Source organism: Panthera pardus, unplaced genomic scaffold (genome assembly GCF_024362965.1).
Source record: "Panthera pardus isolate Hobbes unplaced genomic scaffold, ASM2436296v1 HiC_scaffold_18, whole genome shotgun sequence".
Classification (NCBI taxonomy): domain Eukaryota; kingdom Metazoa; phylum Chordata; class Mammalia; order Carnivora; family Felidae; genus Panthera; species Panthera pardus.
Genome location: NW_026526743.1, coordinates 17018424 through 17034259, shown reverse-complemented (window position 1 = coordinate 17034259; position 15836 = coordinate 17018424). Strand labels below are relative to the sequence as shown.

The 15836-nt window shown below is 36.7% G+C and overlaps 1 protein-coding gene across 16 annotated transcripts in view; it reads right to left on the bottom strand.

Moving 5' to 3' along the window:
* ZNF568 (zinc finger protein 568) overlaps positions 1–15836 on the bottom strand; it is an 84194-nt gene that overhangs the window by 64908 nt on the left and 3450 nt on the right. For 6 of the 16 annotated variants that reach the window (XM_019422998.2, XM_019423003.2, XM_053906340.1 and 3 more), the window contains one exon: positions 12569–12627. The exons of 1 other annotated variant lie outside the window; for it this stretch is intronic. In XM_019422998.2, coding sequence (XP_019278543.1) covers positions 12569–12627 — 59 coding nt within the window. 9 more of the 16 variants (XM_053906345.1, XM_053906343.1, XM_053906347.1 and 6 more) reach the window with 7 other exon arrangements.

Below are 15836 nucleotides of genomic sequence, written 5' to 3'. Positions count from 1 at the left end.
TTTTCCACGCTCTTAATGTACTTGTTTTCGGAAGGAATCCAGAAGTATTAGATTAGACAATCCAGAAGTATTAGTATTAGATTAGTATTTGGCATTTCTGTGCTCGGGGTCACAAATTGAAATGCCTCCCTTATCATATATGATGGAGGACTTGTCTAGCTGTGACAACAAGAAGTTTCCTTCAATTTTCATTTGTTGCTGTTTAAGTTGACAACTGCCCAAGAAAAATTCACCTACACCTCCAAAAAAAAAAAGTAAAAATAAAAGTATTGGGACTACAGCCACATAAAAAGCTTCTGTACAGCAAAGGAAACTATCAACAGAACTAAAAGGCAACCCATGGAATGTGAAAATATATTTGCAAATGACATATCTGTTAAAGGGTTAGTATATAAAATATATAAAAAACATAAAACTCAATACCCCAAAACCAAATAATCCAATTAAAAAATGGGCAGGAGACTACAATAAAAAGACTACAAAGAAAGATCACCACACACTTGTCAAAATGGCTAAAATCAACAACACAAGAAACCACTGGTGTTGGTGAGGATGTAGAGATAGGAGAACCCTCTTACACTATTAGTGGGAATGCAAACTGGTGTGGCCACTCTGGAAAACAGTATGGAAGTTCCTCAAAAAGTTAAAAATCAAACTGTCCTACAATCCAGCAATTGCACAATTGGGTATTTACCCAAAGAACACAAAAATACTAATTCAAAGGAATACATGCACCTCTGGGGCACCTGAGTGGCTTAGTCAGTTAAGCATTTGAGTCTTGATCTCAGCTCAGGTCTTGATCTCAGGGTCATGAGTTTCAGCCCCGCACTGGTCTCTGCACTGGGTGTGAAGCCTACTTAAAAACAAACAAACAAACAAACAAACAAACAAAACAAAAAACAAAAAGATACATGCACCCCTATGTTTATTGCAGCATTGTTTATGATAGCCAAGACATGGCAGCATGTATACACACACACATACGCATGCATATATACATGTGTGCATATATATATACATATGCATATATAAAAATATATATGCATATGTATATATATATGCATATGTATATATATATGCTGGAATGTAATTCAGTTATAAAAAAGAATGAAATCTTGCCATAACATGGATGGTCTAGAAAGTATAATGCTAAGTGAGATAATTCAGTCAGAGAAAGACAAATACCATATGATCTCAGTCATATGTGGAATTTAAGGAATAAAATGAGCAAAGAGAAAAAACAAAGAGAGAGAGTGCAAACCAAGAAATAGACTCTTAACTATAGAGAACAAACTGATGGTTACCAGAGGAAAGGTAGGTAGAGGATGGGTAAAATGGGTGATGGGAATTAAGGAGTGCACTTGTCATGATGAGCACCAGGTGATTAAAACAAAAACTTAAAAAAAAAGAAGGATAGTACAGTGAGAATGTCTCATCAGAAACAGATGAATAAAGAGACAGAGTTATAAAAGGAGCCAAATTCTGAAATTAAAAAGTACAATAACCAAAGTGAGAAATTCACTAGACAAGCTTAGAAGATCTGAATTGGCAAAATGAAGAATTAGCGAACTTGTAGACTAAAACAAGATTACACAATCTGAGGACCAAACAGGAGAAAGTAAGAAGAAAAACAAACAGAACCTCAGAGAAATGTGGGACATCAAGTACACTATCAAATATATACATCAAGTATACCAATATACACATGTTAAAAGTACTAAAAGGACAAGAAAAAGATAAAGGTATTAAAAAACATGCCAAGAAATAGCTGAACACTATCCAAATTTGATGAAAAATAATCTATGAATCCAAGAAACTAAATGAGCTCCAAGTAAAAACATACACATACACACACACATCCAGATAAATCATAGCAAAAATGCTGAAGGCCAGAGACAAAGAGAAAATCTTGAAAGCAAAGTTATACTGGAGTAAGGCAAATGACACCCGTTGGGAACTCCAACCCATATGAACAAATGATGAAAACTAGAATGGGACACCTGGGTGGGATCCAACTCTTGATTTCAGCTCAGGTCATGATCTCACAGTTCATGGTATCGAGTTCTGTGTCAGGCTCTGTGCTGACAGCATGACAGCGTGGACTTGGGATTCTCTCTCTCTCTGCCCCTACCCTGCTCACTCTCTTTCTCTTAAAATAAATAAACATTAAAAAAAAGATATAATATGAAATGCATTGGGTTTGTAACATGGATGTAATACACGTAACAATAATAGTCCAAAAAACAGAAGAGAGAATAGAGCTAGAGTAATGTCTCTATATCTTACTGGAATTTATTTTTTTTCAACGTTTTTTTTTTTTTTTTTTTTTTAATTTTTTTTATTTTTGGGACAGAGAGAGACAGAGCATGAACGGGGGACGGGCAGAGAGAGAGGGAGACACAGAATCGGAAACAGGCTCCAGGCTCCGAGCCATCAGCCCAGAGCCTGACGCGGGGCTCGAACTCACGGACCGCGAGATCGTGACCTGGCTGAAGTCGGACGCTTAACCGACTGCGCCACCCAGGCGCCCCTTACTGGAATTTAGCATAAACTTGAAGAACATTCTTGTAAGTTAAAATGTATATGATAGGCCCTAGAACAAGCACAGAGAAAAATATAGTCAAAAATAATTTAAAAAGTTAAAATTTTATAGTAGAAAACATTTACTTAAGGGAAAAAATAAGCAGTAAGGGAGAAACAAAAAAGACACGAACATAGAAAACATAGAACCAACAATTTTAGTGTTAACATTAGTAGTAAATGGATTAAACAATAATAAAAAAAAAAAGGGTAGACACTGTCAGACCTGAGCTAAGATCAAGAGTTGGATGCTTAACCAACTGAGCCACCTAGGCGCCCCGGGAACACAGATGTTTATAGCAGCTTTATTCAGAATTACCAAACTTAAAAGAAACCAAAATGTCCTTTAGTAGGTGAATGGATAAATAAACAGTGGTATATTCAGATAATGGAATATCATTCAGCACTAAAAAGAAATGAGCTATCAAGCCATGAAAAGACAGGGAGGAACCTTATAATGCATATTACTAAGTGAAGGAAGCTGATCTGAAAAGGCTATATACTGTATGATTCTAACTATATGATGTTCTGAAACAGGCAAAACTACTATGGAGACAGTAAAAAGATCATTGATTGCCAGCAGTTGGTGGAGGAGAGAGGAGCAATGAATAGAAAACAGAGGATTTTTAAGTCAGTGAAAATACTCTGTATGATACTATAATGATGAGTACATGCCATTATAAACCTGTCTAATTCCATCAACTGCACAAAATCAAGAGTGAACCCCAATGTAAACTATAGGTTTGGGGAATATAGGTCCACAAATTGTAATAAATGTACCAACCATTCTGGTGGAGAATATTGATAATATTCTGTCATGCAGGTTGTGCATGCATGGGGACAAGGAGTATATGGGAAATCTCTATACTTACAACTTTGCTATGAACCAAAAACTGCTCTTTAAAAACAAATACAGGTGACTGGGTGGCTCAGTCAGTTAAGTGTCCGACTTTGGCTCAGGTCATGATCTCACAGTTCGTGGGTTTGAGCCCTACATCGGGCTTTGTGCTGACAGCTCAAAGCCTGGAGCCTGCTTCGGACTCTCTGTCTCCCTCTCTCTCTGTCCCTTCCTACTCATGCTCTCTCTCTCTCTCAAAAATAAATAAACATAATTTTTTTTAAAAAAACAGACAAAAATATGTAAAAATGATTATGAAGGATTTATTCCAGGAACGTAATATTGGTTTAACACCTGAAAGTCAATTAATGAAATACATGGTATCAACGGAATAAAGAACAAAACCCACATGATCATCGCAACAGATGCAGAAAAAGCACTTAACAAAACCCAAAATTTGGGGGCACTAGGGTGGCTCAGTCCATTGAGCGTCGGACTTCGTCTCAGGTCACTATCTCATAGTTCGTGGGTTTGAGTCCTGCATTGGGCTCTGTGCTGATAGTTCAGAGCCAGGAGTCTGCTTCAGATTCTGTCGCTCTCTCTCTCTCTCTCTCTCTCTCTGCTCCTCCCCTGCTTGTGCTCTCTCTCTCAAAAATAAATAAACATTAAAAAAAAAAAAACAAACCTCCAACATCTTTTCATGATAAAAACACTCAACAAACTAGCAAAAAAGGGAAACTTCCTCAATGCTATATAAAGCATCTACAGAAAATCTACAGTTAACATAATAAATGGTGATAGACTAAATGCTTTCCTGTTAAGGTCAGGAGCAAGACAAGGATGTACACTTTTATTCAACATTGTGATGAATGTTTTATTTATTTATTTTTAAAAAATTTTTTTTTAACGTTTATTTATTTTTGAGACAGAGAGAGACAGAGCATGAATGGGTAGGGTCAGAGAGAGAGAGGGAGACACAGAATCTGAAACAGGCTCCAGGCTCTGAGCTGTCAGCACAGAGCCCGACGCAGGGCTTAAACTCATGAACCGCGAGATCATGACCTGAGCCGAAGTTGGACGCTTAACCGACTGAGCCACCCAGGCGCCCCTGTGATGAATGTTTTAGAGTAATCAGGCAAGAAAATGAAATAAAAGGCATCCAGATTAGACAGGAAAAAATAAAACTATTTTCACATGGCATAACTTTGTATATAGAAAATCTAAGGAATCCACTACAATTCTATTAGAACTAATAAACAACCTCAGCAAGTTTGCAGGATATAGGATCAACACAAAAACCTCACCTGTATTTCTAGACACTTGTAGAGAACATCCAAAAATGAAATAAAGGGGCATCTGAGTGGTCCAGTCAATTAAGCGTCTGACTCTTGATCTCGGCTCAGGTTGTGATTTCATGCTTTGTCATTTCGAGTCCCGTACTGGAATTCATGCTGACAGTGGGGAGCCTGCTTGGGATTCTCCCTCTCTCCCTCTCTTTCCCTCTCTCTCTCTCTCTCTCTCTGCCCCTCCACTGCTCATGTGCTTGCACTCTCTCCCTTTGTCTCAAAATAATAAATAAACAAAAAATAAAATTAAGAAAACAATCCCATTTACAATAGCATCAAAAAGAATAAAATACTTAAGGACAAATTTTACAAATACTTGTCAAACTTACATTCTGAAAATTATAAAATATTATTGAAAGACATTTTAAAGACCTAAAAAAAAGAAAAACACCCCATGTGCACGGATTGTAAAACAATATTAGATGACAATACACCTCAAACTGATCTACAAATTCAATGGAGTACCTATCAAAATACCAGTTGCCTTTTTTTTTTTTTTTTTTTTTTTTTTTTTTTTTACAGAAATGGCGAAGGTGATCCTAATAAAATTCTTATAAAAATGCAAGGGACACAGAACAGTCAAAACAATCATGAAAAAGAAAAAAAAAACAAACCTGGAGGACTCAACACTTCCCAATTTCAAACATAATACAAAGCTACAATAATCAAGACAGTTACGGTACTAGCATAAGTATAGACATATGAGATCAATGTGAATAAAGCAGAGATTTCAGAAATGAACCCTCACATTTTAGTGATTTTAGGCAAAGGTGCCAAGACAATTCACTGGGGAAAAGAATAGTCTTTTCAACACGTGTGCTGGAGCAACCAGATTATCTAAATGCAAAACAGTGAAGTTGAATCCCTACCTCATACCAGGTACAAAAATTAACTCCAAGTGAATCAAAGACCTAAAGCTAAGAGTTAAAACTATACAATTTTTAGAAGAAAACATAGGTGTAGGAGCTTCCAGGTTGGTGAATACATGGAGGTGTGTTTGGAGAGAGGATGGAAGCTCTATGCTGAAGGAGAGATCTGGCTGAAACGTAAAACAGGGATGAGATGAAAAAGGAAATTCCAAGATCAAGGAATGCCAACATAACAGAGATTCAACTACAGAATTAAAATACCCAGGAGATGAAAAATATTTTTTAATAGATATTGGAGGGTATAAAGGACAGAGCTGTCAATGTGACCATGGACATGAGAACTAAGAAGCTCTCCTAGGATGCAAAGTAAAATAACAAAGAGATGAAAATGTTGAAAGAGGATGACAAATATGGAGGATGGAGAATGGATCTAATCTAAAAACTATACTCAATTTTGTAAGATGATGACAAATATGGAGATGGAGAATGAAGATTTAATCTAAACGCTATACTCAATGTATTGTATACACGATACAAAGTAAAACCAAAGGCACAAATGAAAAAGAATTAAAGGAGCTGAAATAAAAATAGAGATATTATGACAATGTTAATGGGTGTTAATTGTAATCTTGAATTAGGCAATGGATTTTTAGATATGACACCAAAAGCATAAGCAACAAAAGGGGGAAAAAATGGACATTAGATAAATATAAAAATTTTGTGCTTTCAAGGCCATCATCAAGAAAGTGAAAAGACAATTCATAGCCTCGACTTGAGCTGTTGGGTAGCCTCAAGTCTGCTCCTCATGTATTCATTCAGGAGAAAGGGCAGCAGTTTCCTGGGGCAAGCTCTTCACTTGACTTCGTTCATGTACTTTAGTGATCTGGCAAGACCAGTTGACCTGCATCCCAAAGCAGAGCCCCAAACCCACACAGTCAACCTACAGATGCCAAGCATGATAACAGAAGCAGAAAAGCAGAATAGATATCTAATTAACACATACCTAACTGGAAAAAATTTTCAAAGTACTAGGCGCTCAAAGTAGAGCTCGATTTAGACATTTTTCCTGGTTAACAGTGAGGCTGTAGAGTCTGACATCAAAATTTACTGGCTTCAAAATTTACTAATTGTGTGACCTCAACAATAGCCAAATTTGAGTCTCAGTTGCCTCATCTGTAAAGTGTCATTTTCCTCAACAGGCTGACGTAAGAACTAAAGGAGACAAAAAATGAGAAGCACTCAGAACTAAGCATGGGACCCAGTAATCATTCAATAAATGTTTTAGGAATATATAATCCCTAAGGAATATAAAGTATAACAAAGATAAGAAAAAACAACAAAAGAGAAAATGCATTTTTCATGAGTTCTAATAAATTAGCATCAAAACATCTTTTCCACTAAATCTAGTAAATGAGCATAAATCTCACAGAGGAAAAAAAACAAATGAAGATCACACTCCTGACAAAACATATAAAACAAGTAACAAAAGACCTTGAAATAAATATGGGTTAATTTCTGACTGTATAAAAAGATGAGTCAGTGCTTTAAAATAGTCTACTTTCCTAAGATGTTAACTCTCTCTACATATATATGTTAAAAATGCCATATTAGTAGCAAGGAACAAAGAGATTGAACCTTAAAAAACATAAATTCAAAGTTTGTGTCATGGGACACCTGGGTGGTTTAGTCTGGTTAAGCGTCTGACTCTTGATTTCGGCTCAGGTCATGATCTCACAGCAGTGAGATAGAGCCCAGTGTGGAGCCTGCTTAAGATTCTCTGTTCCTGTCCCTCTGCCCCTCCCTGACTCTCTCTCTCAGACTCTCTCTCCCTCAAAAAACAAAACAAAAACAAACAAAAAAATCCCACAAAGTTTGTGTCATTAAGTTTTATTCCTTTTCCTGTCAAAAAAAAAAAGATGGGTATCCCCATAGCCCTGGGAACAAGATTTAACATCTCCAAAGTTCTTGCTGGTACCATAGCACTTTCCTCTCCATTTTTAAGATACTTAATAGGACAAATCTTTTTAAAGTTTTTTTTTTTTTTTTTTAATGTTTATTTATTTTTGAGACAGAGAGAGACAGAGCATGAATGGGGGAGGGGCAGAGAGAGAGGGAGACACAGAATCGGAAGCAGGCTCCAGGCTCTTCCAGAGCCCGAGGCGGGGCTCGAACTCACGGACCAGACCGTGAGATCGTGACCTGAGCTGAAGTCGGACGCTTAACTGACTGAGCCACCCAGGCGCCCCGGACAAATCTTTTTAAAAAATGACAAAGTTTACAATAAAGGCATAAAGGCAATTGCATGTCACTTCTGTAGTATATATGATGCTGGCAACTTTTTCTAAAAAATTATTTTTTCCTAAAGTTACACAAATATTAGGGATACCGGGGTGGCTCAGTCAGTCAAGCGTGCGACTCTTGATTTTGGCTCAGGTCATGATCTCGTGGTTTGTGAGTTCAAGTCCCAAGTTGGGCTATGCACTGACAGCATGGATACTTCTTGGGATTCTCTTTCTCTCCCTCTCTCTGCTCTCCCCACCTCGTGCTCACTCTCTCTCTCTCTCTCAAAGTAAATAAACTTTAATTAATTGATTAGTTATATTTTTTTAATGCTTATTGTTTTAACGCCCAACCAACTGAGCCATCCAGGTGCCCCAATAAATAAACTTTAAAAAGATTACAGAACAGGGCGCCTGGGTGGCTCAGTTGGTTAAGCATCTGACTTCAACTCAGGTCACGATCTCGCAGTTTGTGGGTTCAAGCCCCGCATCGGGCTCTGTGCTGACAGCTCAGAGCCTGAAGCCTGCTTCAGATTCTGTGTCTCCCTGTCTCTCTCTGCCCCTCCCCTGCTCATGCTCTGCCTCTTTCTGTATCTCAAAAATAAATGTTAAAAAAAAAAATTTAAAAAAGATTACACAAATATTAAATATTCCGTTAAGAACTTAGAGCATGACACACAACATTTTTTCATATTTCTTCTTGGCTATTTTATATCCTTACTTTTCAAATATATTCTAGATTCAGTTTGAATAGACTTGCCTTATTCTAAGAAAAATATTTAGAATCTTTACTAAGTCTAAAGATTAATTTAAAATTAAATTGGTTTAATACTGATGGATCTTATCCAAAACATATGCTTTAAAAATGTATTGAAATCCTCTTTTAGGCCACATTAATATTTTAAGTTTTTTTCTCCCATATTTTTTTCCTTACGGTTTTTTTTCTACTTTTACTATCTTCCATTTTATTTATTTTTAGTTTATTTATTTTATTTATTGAGAGAGAGAGAGAGAGAGAGAGAAAGAGAATCCCAAGCAGGATCCAGGCTGTCAGCATAGAGCCTGATGCAGAGCTCAGACTCACAAACTGTGAGATCATGACCTGAGCTGAAACCAAGTCAGATGCTTAACTGATTGAGCCACCTACGTGCCCCTCTTCCATTTTATTTTTGAGTTGGTTGTGATTTATATATAGAATGCTATTGGTTTTATATAAATTAATTTTGTGTCCATATGAGATTGAGTTCTATTATTTCTCTTCAGCTGCCCACGTCCATAACTGTATCATCCAGATATCATAATTTTGCACACACCTTCCCAATTTGTATCTCACATTTTTTTTCTCTTTTTACATGACTAGGCATATAGAATTATAGTAAATAAATGTGGTAGCATGGGGGTTTATGGGTTTGAGCCGCAGATTGGGCTCTGTGCTGTCAGCATGGAGCCTGCTTCTGGTCCTCTGTCCCGTCTCTGTTCGTCCCCCACTTGCTCTCTCTCTCTTTCAAAAATAAATAAAACATTAAAAAAAAACTTAAAAAAAAAAAATAAATAAAATTCAAGTGGAACCACAGGGGTTCCAAAGTAGCTAAGAAATTTCTAAAAGACTATGAACAACATACGTGTGGTGTGTGGTGGGAGATGGGGAAATCCTTGCCTATGTAACAGGGTTATTTTAAAATTATGGTAATTAAAACAATGTAAACACACCCACACACAGAAGTATAGTACTGGTATAGATGTAGACAAATAGAATAAAGAAAGAGAATAAAGAGCCTAGAAACAATTAAGCATGTACACGATAAAGGTGGCATCACAAAGGAAATATCTATTTAACAATGGTGTTGGAACAACTGGTCTACATGCAAAAATGGTCTGTTCTCTTTTGAAAACAGACTATCTCTATAACCTAACATTATGAAAGCTTTCTTAGAATGGGGTGCTTAGGTGGCTCAGTTGGTTGAGCATCCAACTCTTGATTTCATTTCAGGTCATGATCTTACAGTTCATGGGATTGAGCCCCATGTCGGGCTCTGTGCTGACACCACAGAGACTGCTTGGAATTCTCTCTCTCCCTCTTTCTCTCTCTGCCCCTCCCCTGCTTGCATGCACTGTCTCTCAAAATAAATAAACTTAAAAAAAAAAAAAAGCTATCTTAGAAAAGACCAACATTGGCAATTCATGAAAGAAAGGACTATTAAATACTGATGCTGTATATTGACTGAATTCTTATTGTATATGGCCCATATTTATAATATGCTAAATGCAACTATCCAAATTTAAAGTGTCTATACAACAAAAGATACAAAACAACATAAAAGTGATAGATTAGGCAAAGGTATCTATATAAATCTTAATGCTAAAACAGGCATTCTTAAAATTCCCTAAAATCAAGTAGAAAAAAGACTAATATAAAATGAACAAATAATATGAACAGTCAATTGCATTCCTTCATTCATGAGTGGGCTTCAATCTGTACAGTATCATGGTGTGGTCCTAGAGTCAGGTTGTATGGTTTGAATTCTGGCTTTAATATACATGTCATACATGAAGTTATGCCAACTTCTTAACCTTTGTGCTTTACTTCCTTCCTTGGTAAAAACTAAAATAATAATATCTACTTTACAAGCTTCTGATAATGATTACATGAAATAAGCTATGTAAAGTCTATAGCATAATACACCTGGCACATAATAAAGCTATTATTGTCATAGAAAAATTTTTCTAGCTGCTTTTCTAGCTGTAGTCTATTCACACATAAATAAAAATTGCCATGGACTAGATTTATATCCGTATTGTAGAATGAATTTGGGACTGCAAGCCCAGGAACAGAGGCAGTATATTTCTATTTGATAGTCCAAAACATTTGGCTTTCATATCTGACAAGAGCTATTATGAATTTTTTGATAGCTACGAGTATCCCACTTGCAGACCACAACGGCTTGATCTCCAGATTTCTACTACATAGACAAAATGAATGTGTGAACTAATTATTTGGAATCTTCTTATAAAAGATGGTCATTACCCACCACTTCAAAATACGCCTAAAAAATGTAACTGCAAATCTGAACAGTCTTTTTCTTTTTGACATTAATATTTTAAAATATTTACTGGCTACCTTCATTTCTTCCAACTGCCTCTTTATGTTCTTCATGATGTTTTCTGTTTTCTTAATTATTGGTTTTTAAGAATTGTTAGTATATTTATGCGGCATTACAAAAGCTGTTCCCTTTTATAAAGGCAAAAATAAGCTGTTTGCCTTATTACAGTGTTTAAGGGTTTTACCAAAGAGAAGGATTAATTGTATGAACCCAAACCAGGCATATTCTCTTTTATCTCATTGGTTTCATATGTCAAACTAAAAAGGCAATCAATGAATACAGCCAACATATCCCAAGGCCTTTTCAGGTGGGAAGGACTTCTACAGCTAACAATTATTAACAATACTTATCATTTATGGAGCACTTACTATATGCATTGAACCCTCTCAATATTCCTATGGGATAAGTATTATTATAATTCCCATTTATAAACAATTAAAGCCAAAGAGATTAAGAAACCTGCCCATAATATGCACTTAGTAAGTTGCTGGGCCAAGATTTGAACCTAAGTCTCCACAGGCCTAGGGAAGCACTCTGCCAACAGGAGAAATAACTGCATGAACGACATGATCACACATCCAAAAGAAGTGTGTTTGTGTGTCTCAGGATGGAAAGTATAAGCTGAGAAAAAGAGGTAGCGAAGTGGATAATATTTAAACCACAGAGGTGTCAGGGATTCTAGAATTGGAAACAAAAAGAATTAAGAGCAAAGGAGAACAAGTCATTTTGCAAGAAGACAAAGAATACTGCATCCTCTGAGTCAATAATAAAAAAAAAAATGTGGAAAGCTATAGATAAGAGAACTAGAAGATTTTTCCATAGAATGTTAGTATGTTTTAGCTCAATTTGTAATAATCTCAACTGAAGAAAATATATATGTAGGATCATTTTAAAGATGTGTTCTATTTACTCTTCCAGATAATTTTAGTTTTTAATCTTTGGCGAGGACAGACTTTGAAAAAATCTAAGCTTAAAAGTATAAGAGGGGCGCCTGGGTGGCTCAGTCGGTTGAGCGTCCGACTTCAGCTCAGGTCACGATCTCACCGTTCATGAGTTCGAGCCCCGCGTCAGGCTCTGGGCTGATGGCTCAGAGCCTGGAGCCTGCTTCCGATTCTGTGTGTCCCTCTCTCTCTGCCCCTCCCCCATTCATGCTCTGTGTCTCTCTGTCTCAAAAATAAATGAACATTAAAAAAAAAAAATTAAAAAAAAAAAAAGTATAAGAATGATGGTGCCAATGAAAAGCTTTCTCTTTCCTTCCTTCCTTAATAGCTTTTTCCTAATAAACAGTGCAAATTATGGAATAAACTTTGTGTCACAGTTTGCTTTTGTTTCTCCCACTCATATTCAAATTGAACTCAACTTTAATAACTTTGTATGGGCCTGTTTCTGTATAGCCATATCCCAAATTTTACCTGGTTCTGATCTTCCATCTGTATTTTTCCTCACCTTAATTTTCATCAATTTAGTTTTTTTCCAATATACTGGTATGTTAAGGTAACCCACTACTACTGCATTGTAAAATAATACAGGAAACAAATAAATGCTTAAAACGTACAAGAGACCTGGTCATATCGTCTTCTTCCTCCAAAAGGTCAGAGTCCTGAGAATGCCAAGCTGAGGGAAGAGAAATAAAGCAAATTTACTTCAGAGCTCCAGACAAAGGACTATAGAAATATTCAGTACCAGGTGGCTATAATATCATCTATAATGATCCTCAAAGCACTGAGAAATGTTAGTGACCACTAGGCTATAGAGATGCTGAAATGTACATGAAAGACTAATGTAATCATACAAGGTCCAATGGGAATTTATGAAAGGCTAAGTACAGGGTGCCCAATGAATTTATTGACAATATAGTTTTTCCCTAGGAACCTGTTATTTTATTCTTACTAGGAAATTTATTTCAAGTACATACTAATAAATACTACAAAGATTAAAAAATTATATAGTTTATGAAGCACTGCAAAAAACGTGGAAAACTTTCATCAGAGACAAGTTATAGGCATTGTGAAACATTCTTATGATGGAAAAAATAAAATGCCATCATGATTCTAATGATATTTTCAAACAATTTAATTTAAATTTTAATCTAAAAAACTCATAGAAGAGTGCATATTTGCATTTACTTCTGCCCTCTTCCAAACCCAACCATGATGAAAGTAAAGGAACAAAGGAAGCTGAATTTCACAAGGATAAAGAATACAGAGACTTCAGCAGATAAGAGATATCAACAAAATTTTGGAAGCTAGAGACAGATGACTGTTATCTAATTAACTAGAGAAAGCTGCAGTTTAAGTGAGGGTGGGGGAAGGGTGGGGAAACCATGGCAGAACCCTTGAAAGGCTTAGGAATGGGGCACTAGGTACCAGGAGTATGGGATGGGAACCAAATGCAGGGATGGGAACAGAAGCAATGTAGAGAAAATAAGGGAATTAAAGTGAAAGTTGTAATGTTAAAAGATGAGGTATCCTCCCTCTCCCCTCTCATCACTTCCTACCCTTATTTGCCTTCCCAAAGCATTTCTGGCTTATACTCCTCAAGCAAAATCTAGGACTTCTTGCTGGGAAAACTGACCAGCCCACTCCCCCACCCCAAAATAGATGCATATCCTGGCATCTGGTCAACCTTCAACCTCTAATAACACCATATTAGAAAGAAGGACTAGGAGAAGGTGAGTGGGGGAAGGGTAGGATGAGGAAGACAAGAAAGAGGTTAGGTAGAAAACAGAGATAAATCCCTATCTCCATTGTCAAAAGTCACCAGGAAATATCTAAAACTGAGAAACCAAGCATGAGCTGTATGAGGATGTTATTCAGGAAAGTGGAACTGAACACCAAAATGTTCAAAATGGTTGCTTCTAGGGAGTGGGATCAAGGGATGAGAAAGGATAGAGTAGGAAATTTTGCTTATGGTTATATATTTGACAGCCCTTTACAAAAAAATCTAAATGTAAGAGAGATAGAAATTACATTTAAAATACTTATTTAAAAAAAATCAAGTGAATAAATAAAAAACAAATGTCTACCCTGCACAGTCAATTATCACCAATATGAACTTTCTTGTTAGGAGTACTGAATTTCCTAACTCTTTTTACTCTTTCTGCCCCTCAATGTACAGCCTTTCTCTCCTAAACTCTGCTCATCTCTGAACCACCTCACCTCTCCTTTCCATCATCTGGGTAAAATGCTCCACTGTCACACAGCTACTGCTGATGTCTCAAGGTTGAGAAGTCATTCAGGCTTTGCCCACTCAGGGCAGAAGGGTTAAAATAAGCTGCAGATCCAGCAATTCCAGGGTCCACTCTATCTCAGGACTCTCCAGCCTCCAGGAGAGGTCTCAGGTCAGAAGGTCTCCTTCCATGATGGATACCTGTCCTCCAGGCTTCCTTTTAGTTATATCACAGATCTGTCTTATCTTTGTGGAGGGAGGACCTGTGGGCTTATGATACAAATCCAATTTACTTGTTTTTTCTCACTAGATCCCTATGGTAACCAGCCTCCAAGATGGCTCCTAATGATCACTGCCTTATGGTATTCATGTTTTTTTGTACACCCTTCCCATGCTGAATAGAGTCAATCTGTTTAACCAATAGGATGTTGCAGAAATGACAGTGTGTGACTTCTGAAATTAAGCAATAAAAGACATTGTGGTTTTTATATTGTACATTTTTGAACCATGTGCTTTGAGAGAAGCCAGCCACCATTCCATGAAGACACTCAACCACCGATAGGGAGAGGTTCCTGCCCTCAGCTAACACTAGCTTGCCAGCCACCTAGGAGGCAAATCCTCCACCCCTAATCTAGTCTTCCAAAGACTGCAGCTTTGTCAACATCTTGACTGCGGCTTCATGAAATATCTGAGCCAAAGTATCCAGATAAATTGTTCCTCATTCCCCACAGAAAGTGAGACAATAAATATTTTCTGTTGTTTAAGCCACTAAATTTTAAGGTAACTTGTTACACAATAGTAGATAACTAATACAGCCCCAAACAATTAACTTCCTTGCTTATAATTCACATTCATTGGAATCACTGACCAGAGAGGCTGGATCCAGAGACAGCAGAAATCTGGAGGAAAACCCAAAGACTTAGCAACCTAGGTTGAACCAAGTGCTCAGGAGAAACACCAAGACTATAAATAAACAAGGTAAACACCACAGTGATGTTCACATAGTGTCTGCTCTTCAAATATCTTCTGTGAACATAAAGGTGCAGACCCTGTGCAGAGACAAATACAAAGGTGAGTAAAAAGAGACAGCTTTGCAGCAACTCTAGATTTGGAGTAAAAGAGAGTTGCAGCTATTCCATTTCCCATTTATCTTGGCAACTGAGGTAAAAGAGTTGCAATTTAGAATTCCAATACTCTTCATCTGAAATGAGAAATATACTCACATCACAATGATATTGGATGAATAAAATGGCCAAGTTAAGAAATATTATCATCTGCTTTGAGCCTTTAGTAGGTAAAAAGTAAAATAATAAGATGCAAGAGAGAATAATCCTTGCACTGTATAACACAATAAAACAGTAATGTTCAATTACAATAATTTTGAGACACTCCTAATATCCGTCACAGTTTCTATTTTTTCCCCTATAGCAATTATCACTAACAAACTATATAATTTATTTATCATACATATTGTCTGTGTACCCCCTCATATAAACTCCATGAAAACAGGGATTTATTTTATCTGTTTTTGCTATTAATGATAGGTGCTCAAAAAAATATGTTCATTAAAATGGTGTCAGGGCACCTGGGTGGCCCAGTCAGTTAAGCGTCTGACTTCAGCTCAGGTTATGATCTCACGGTTCATGGGTTTGAGC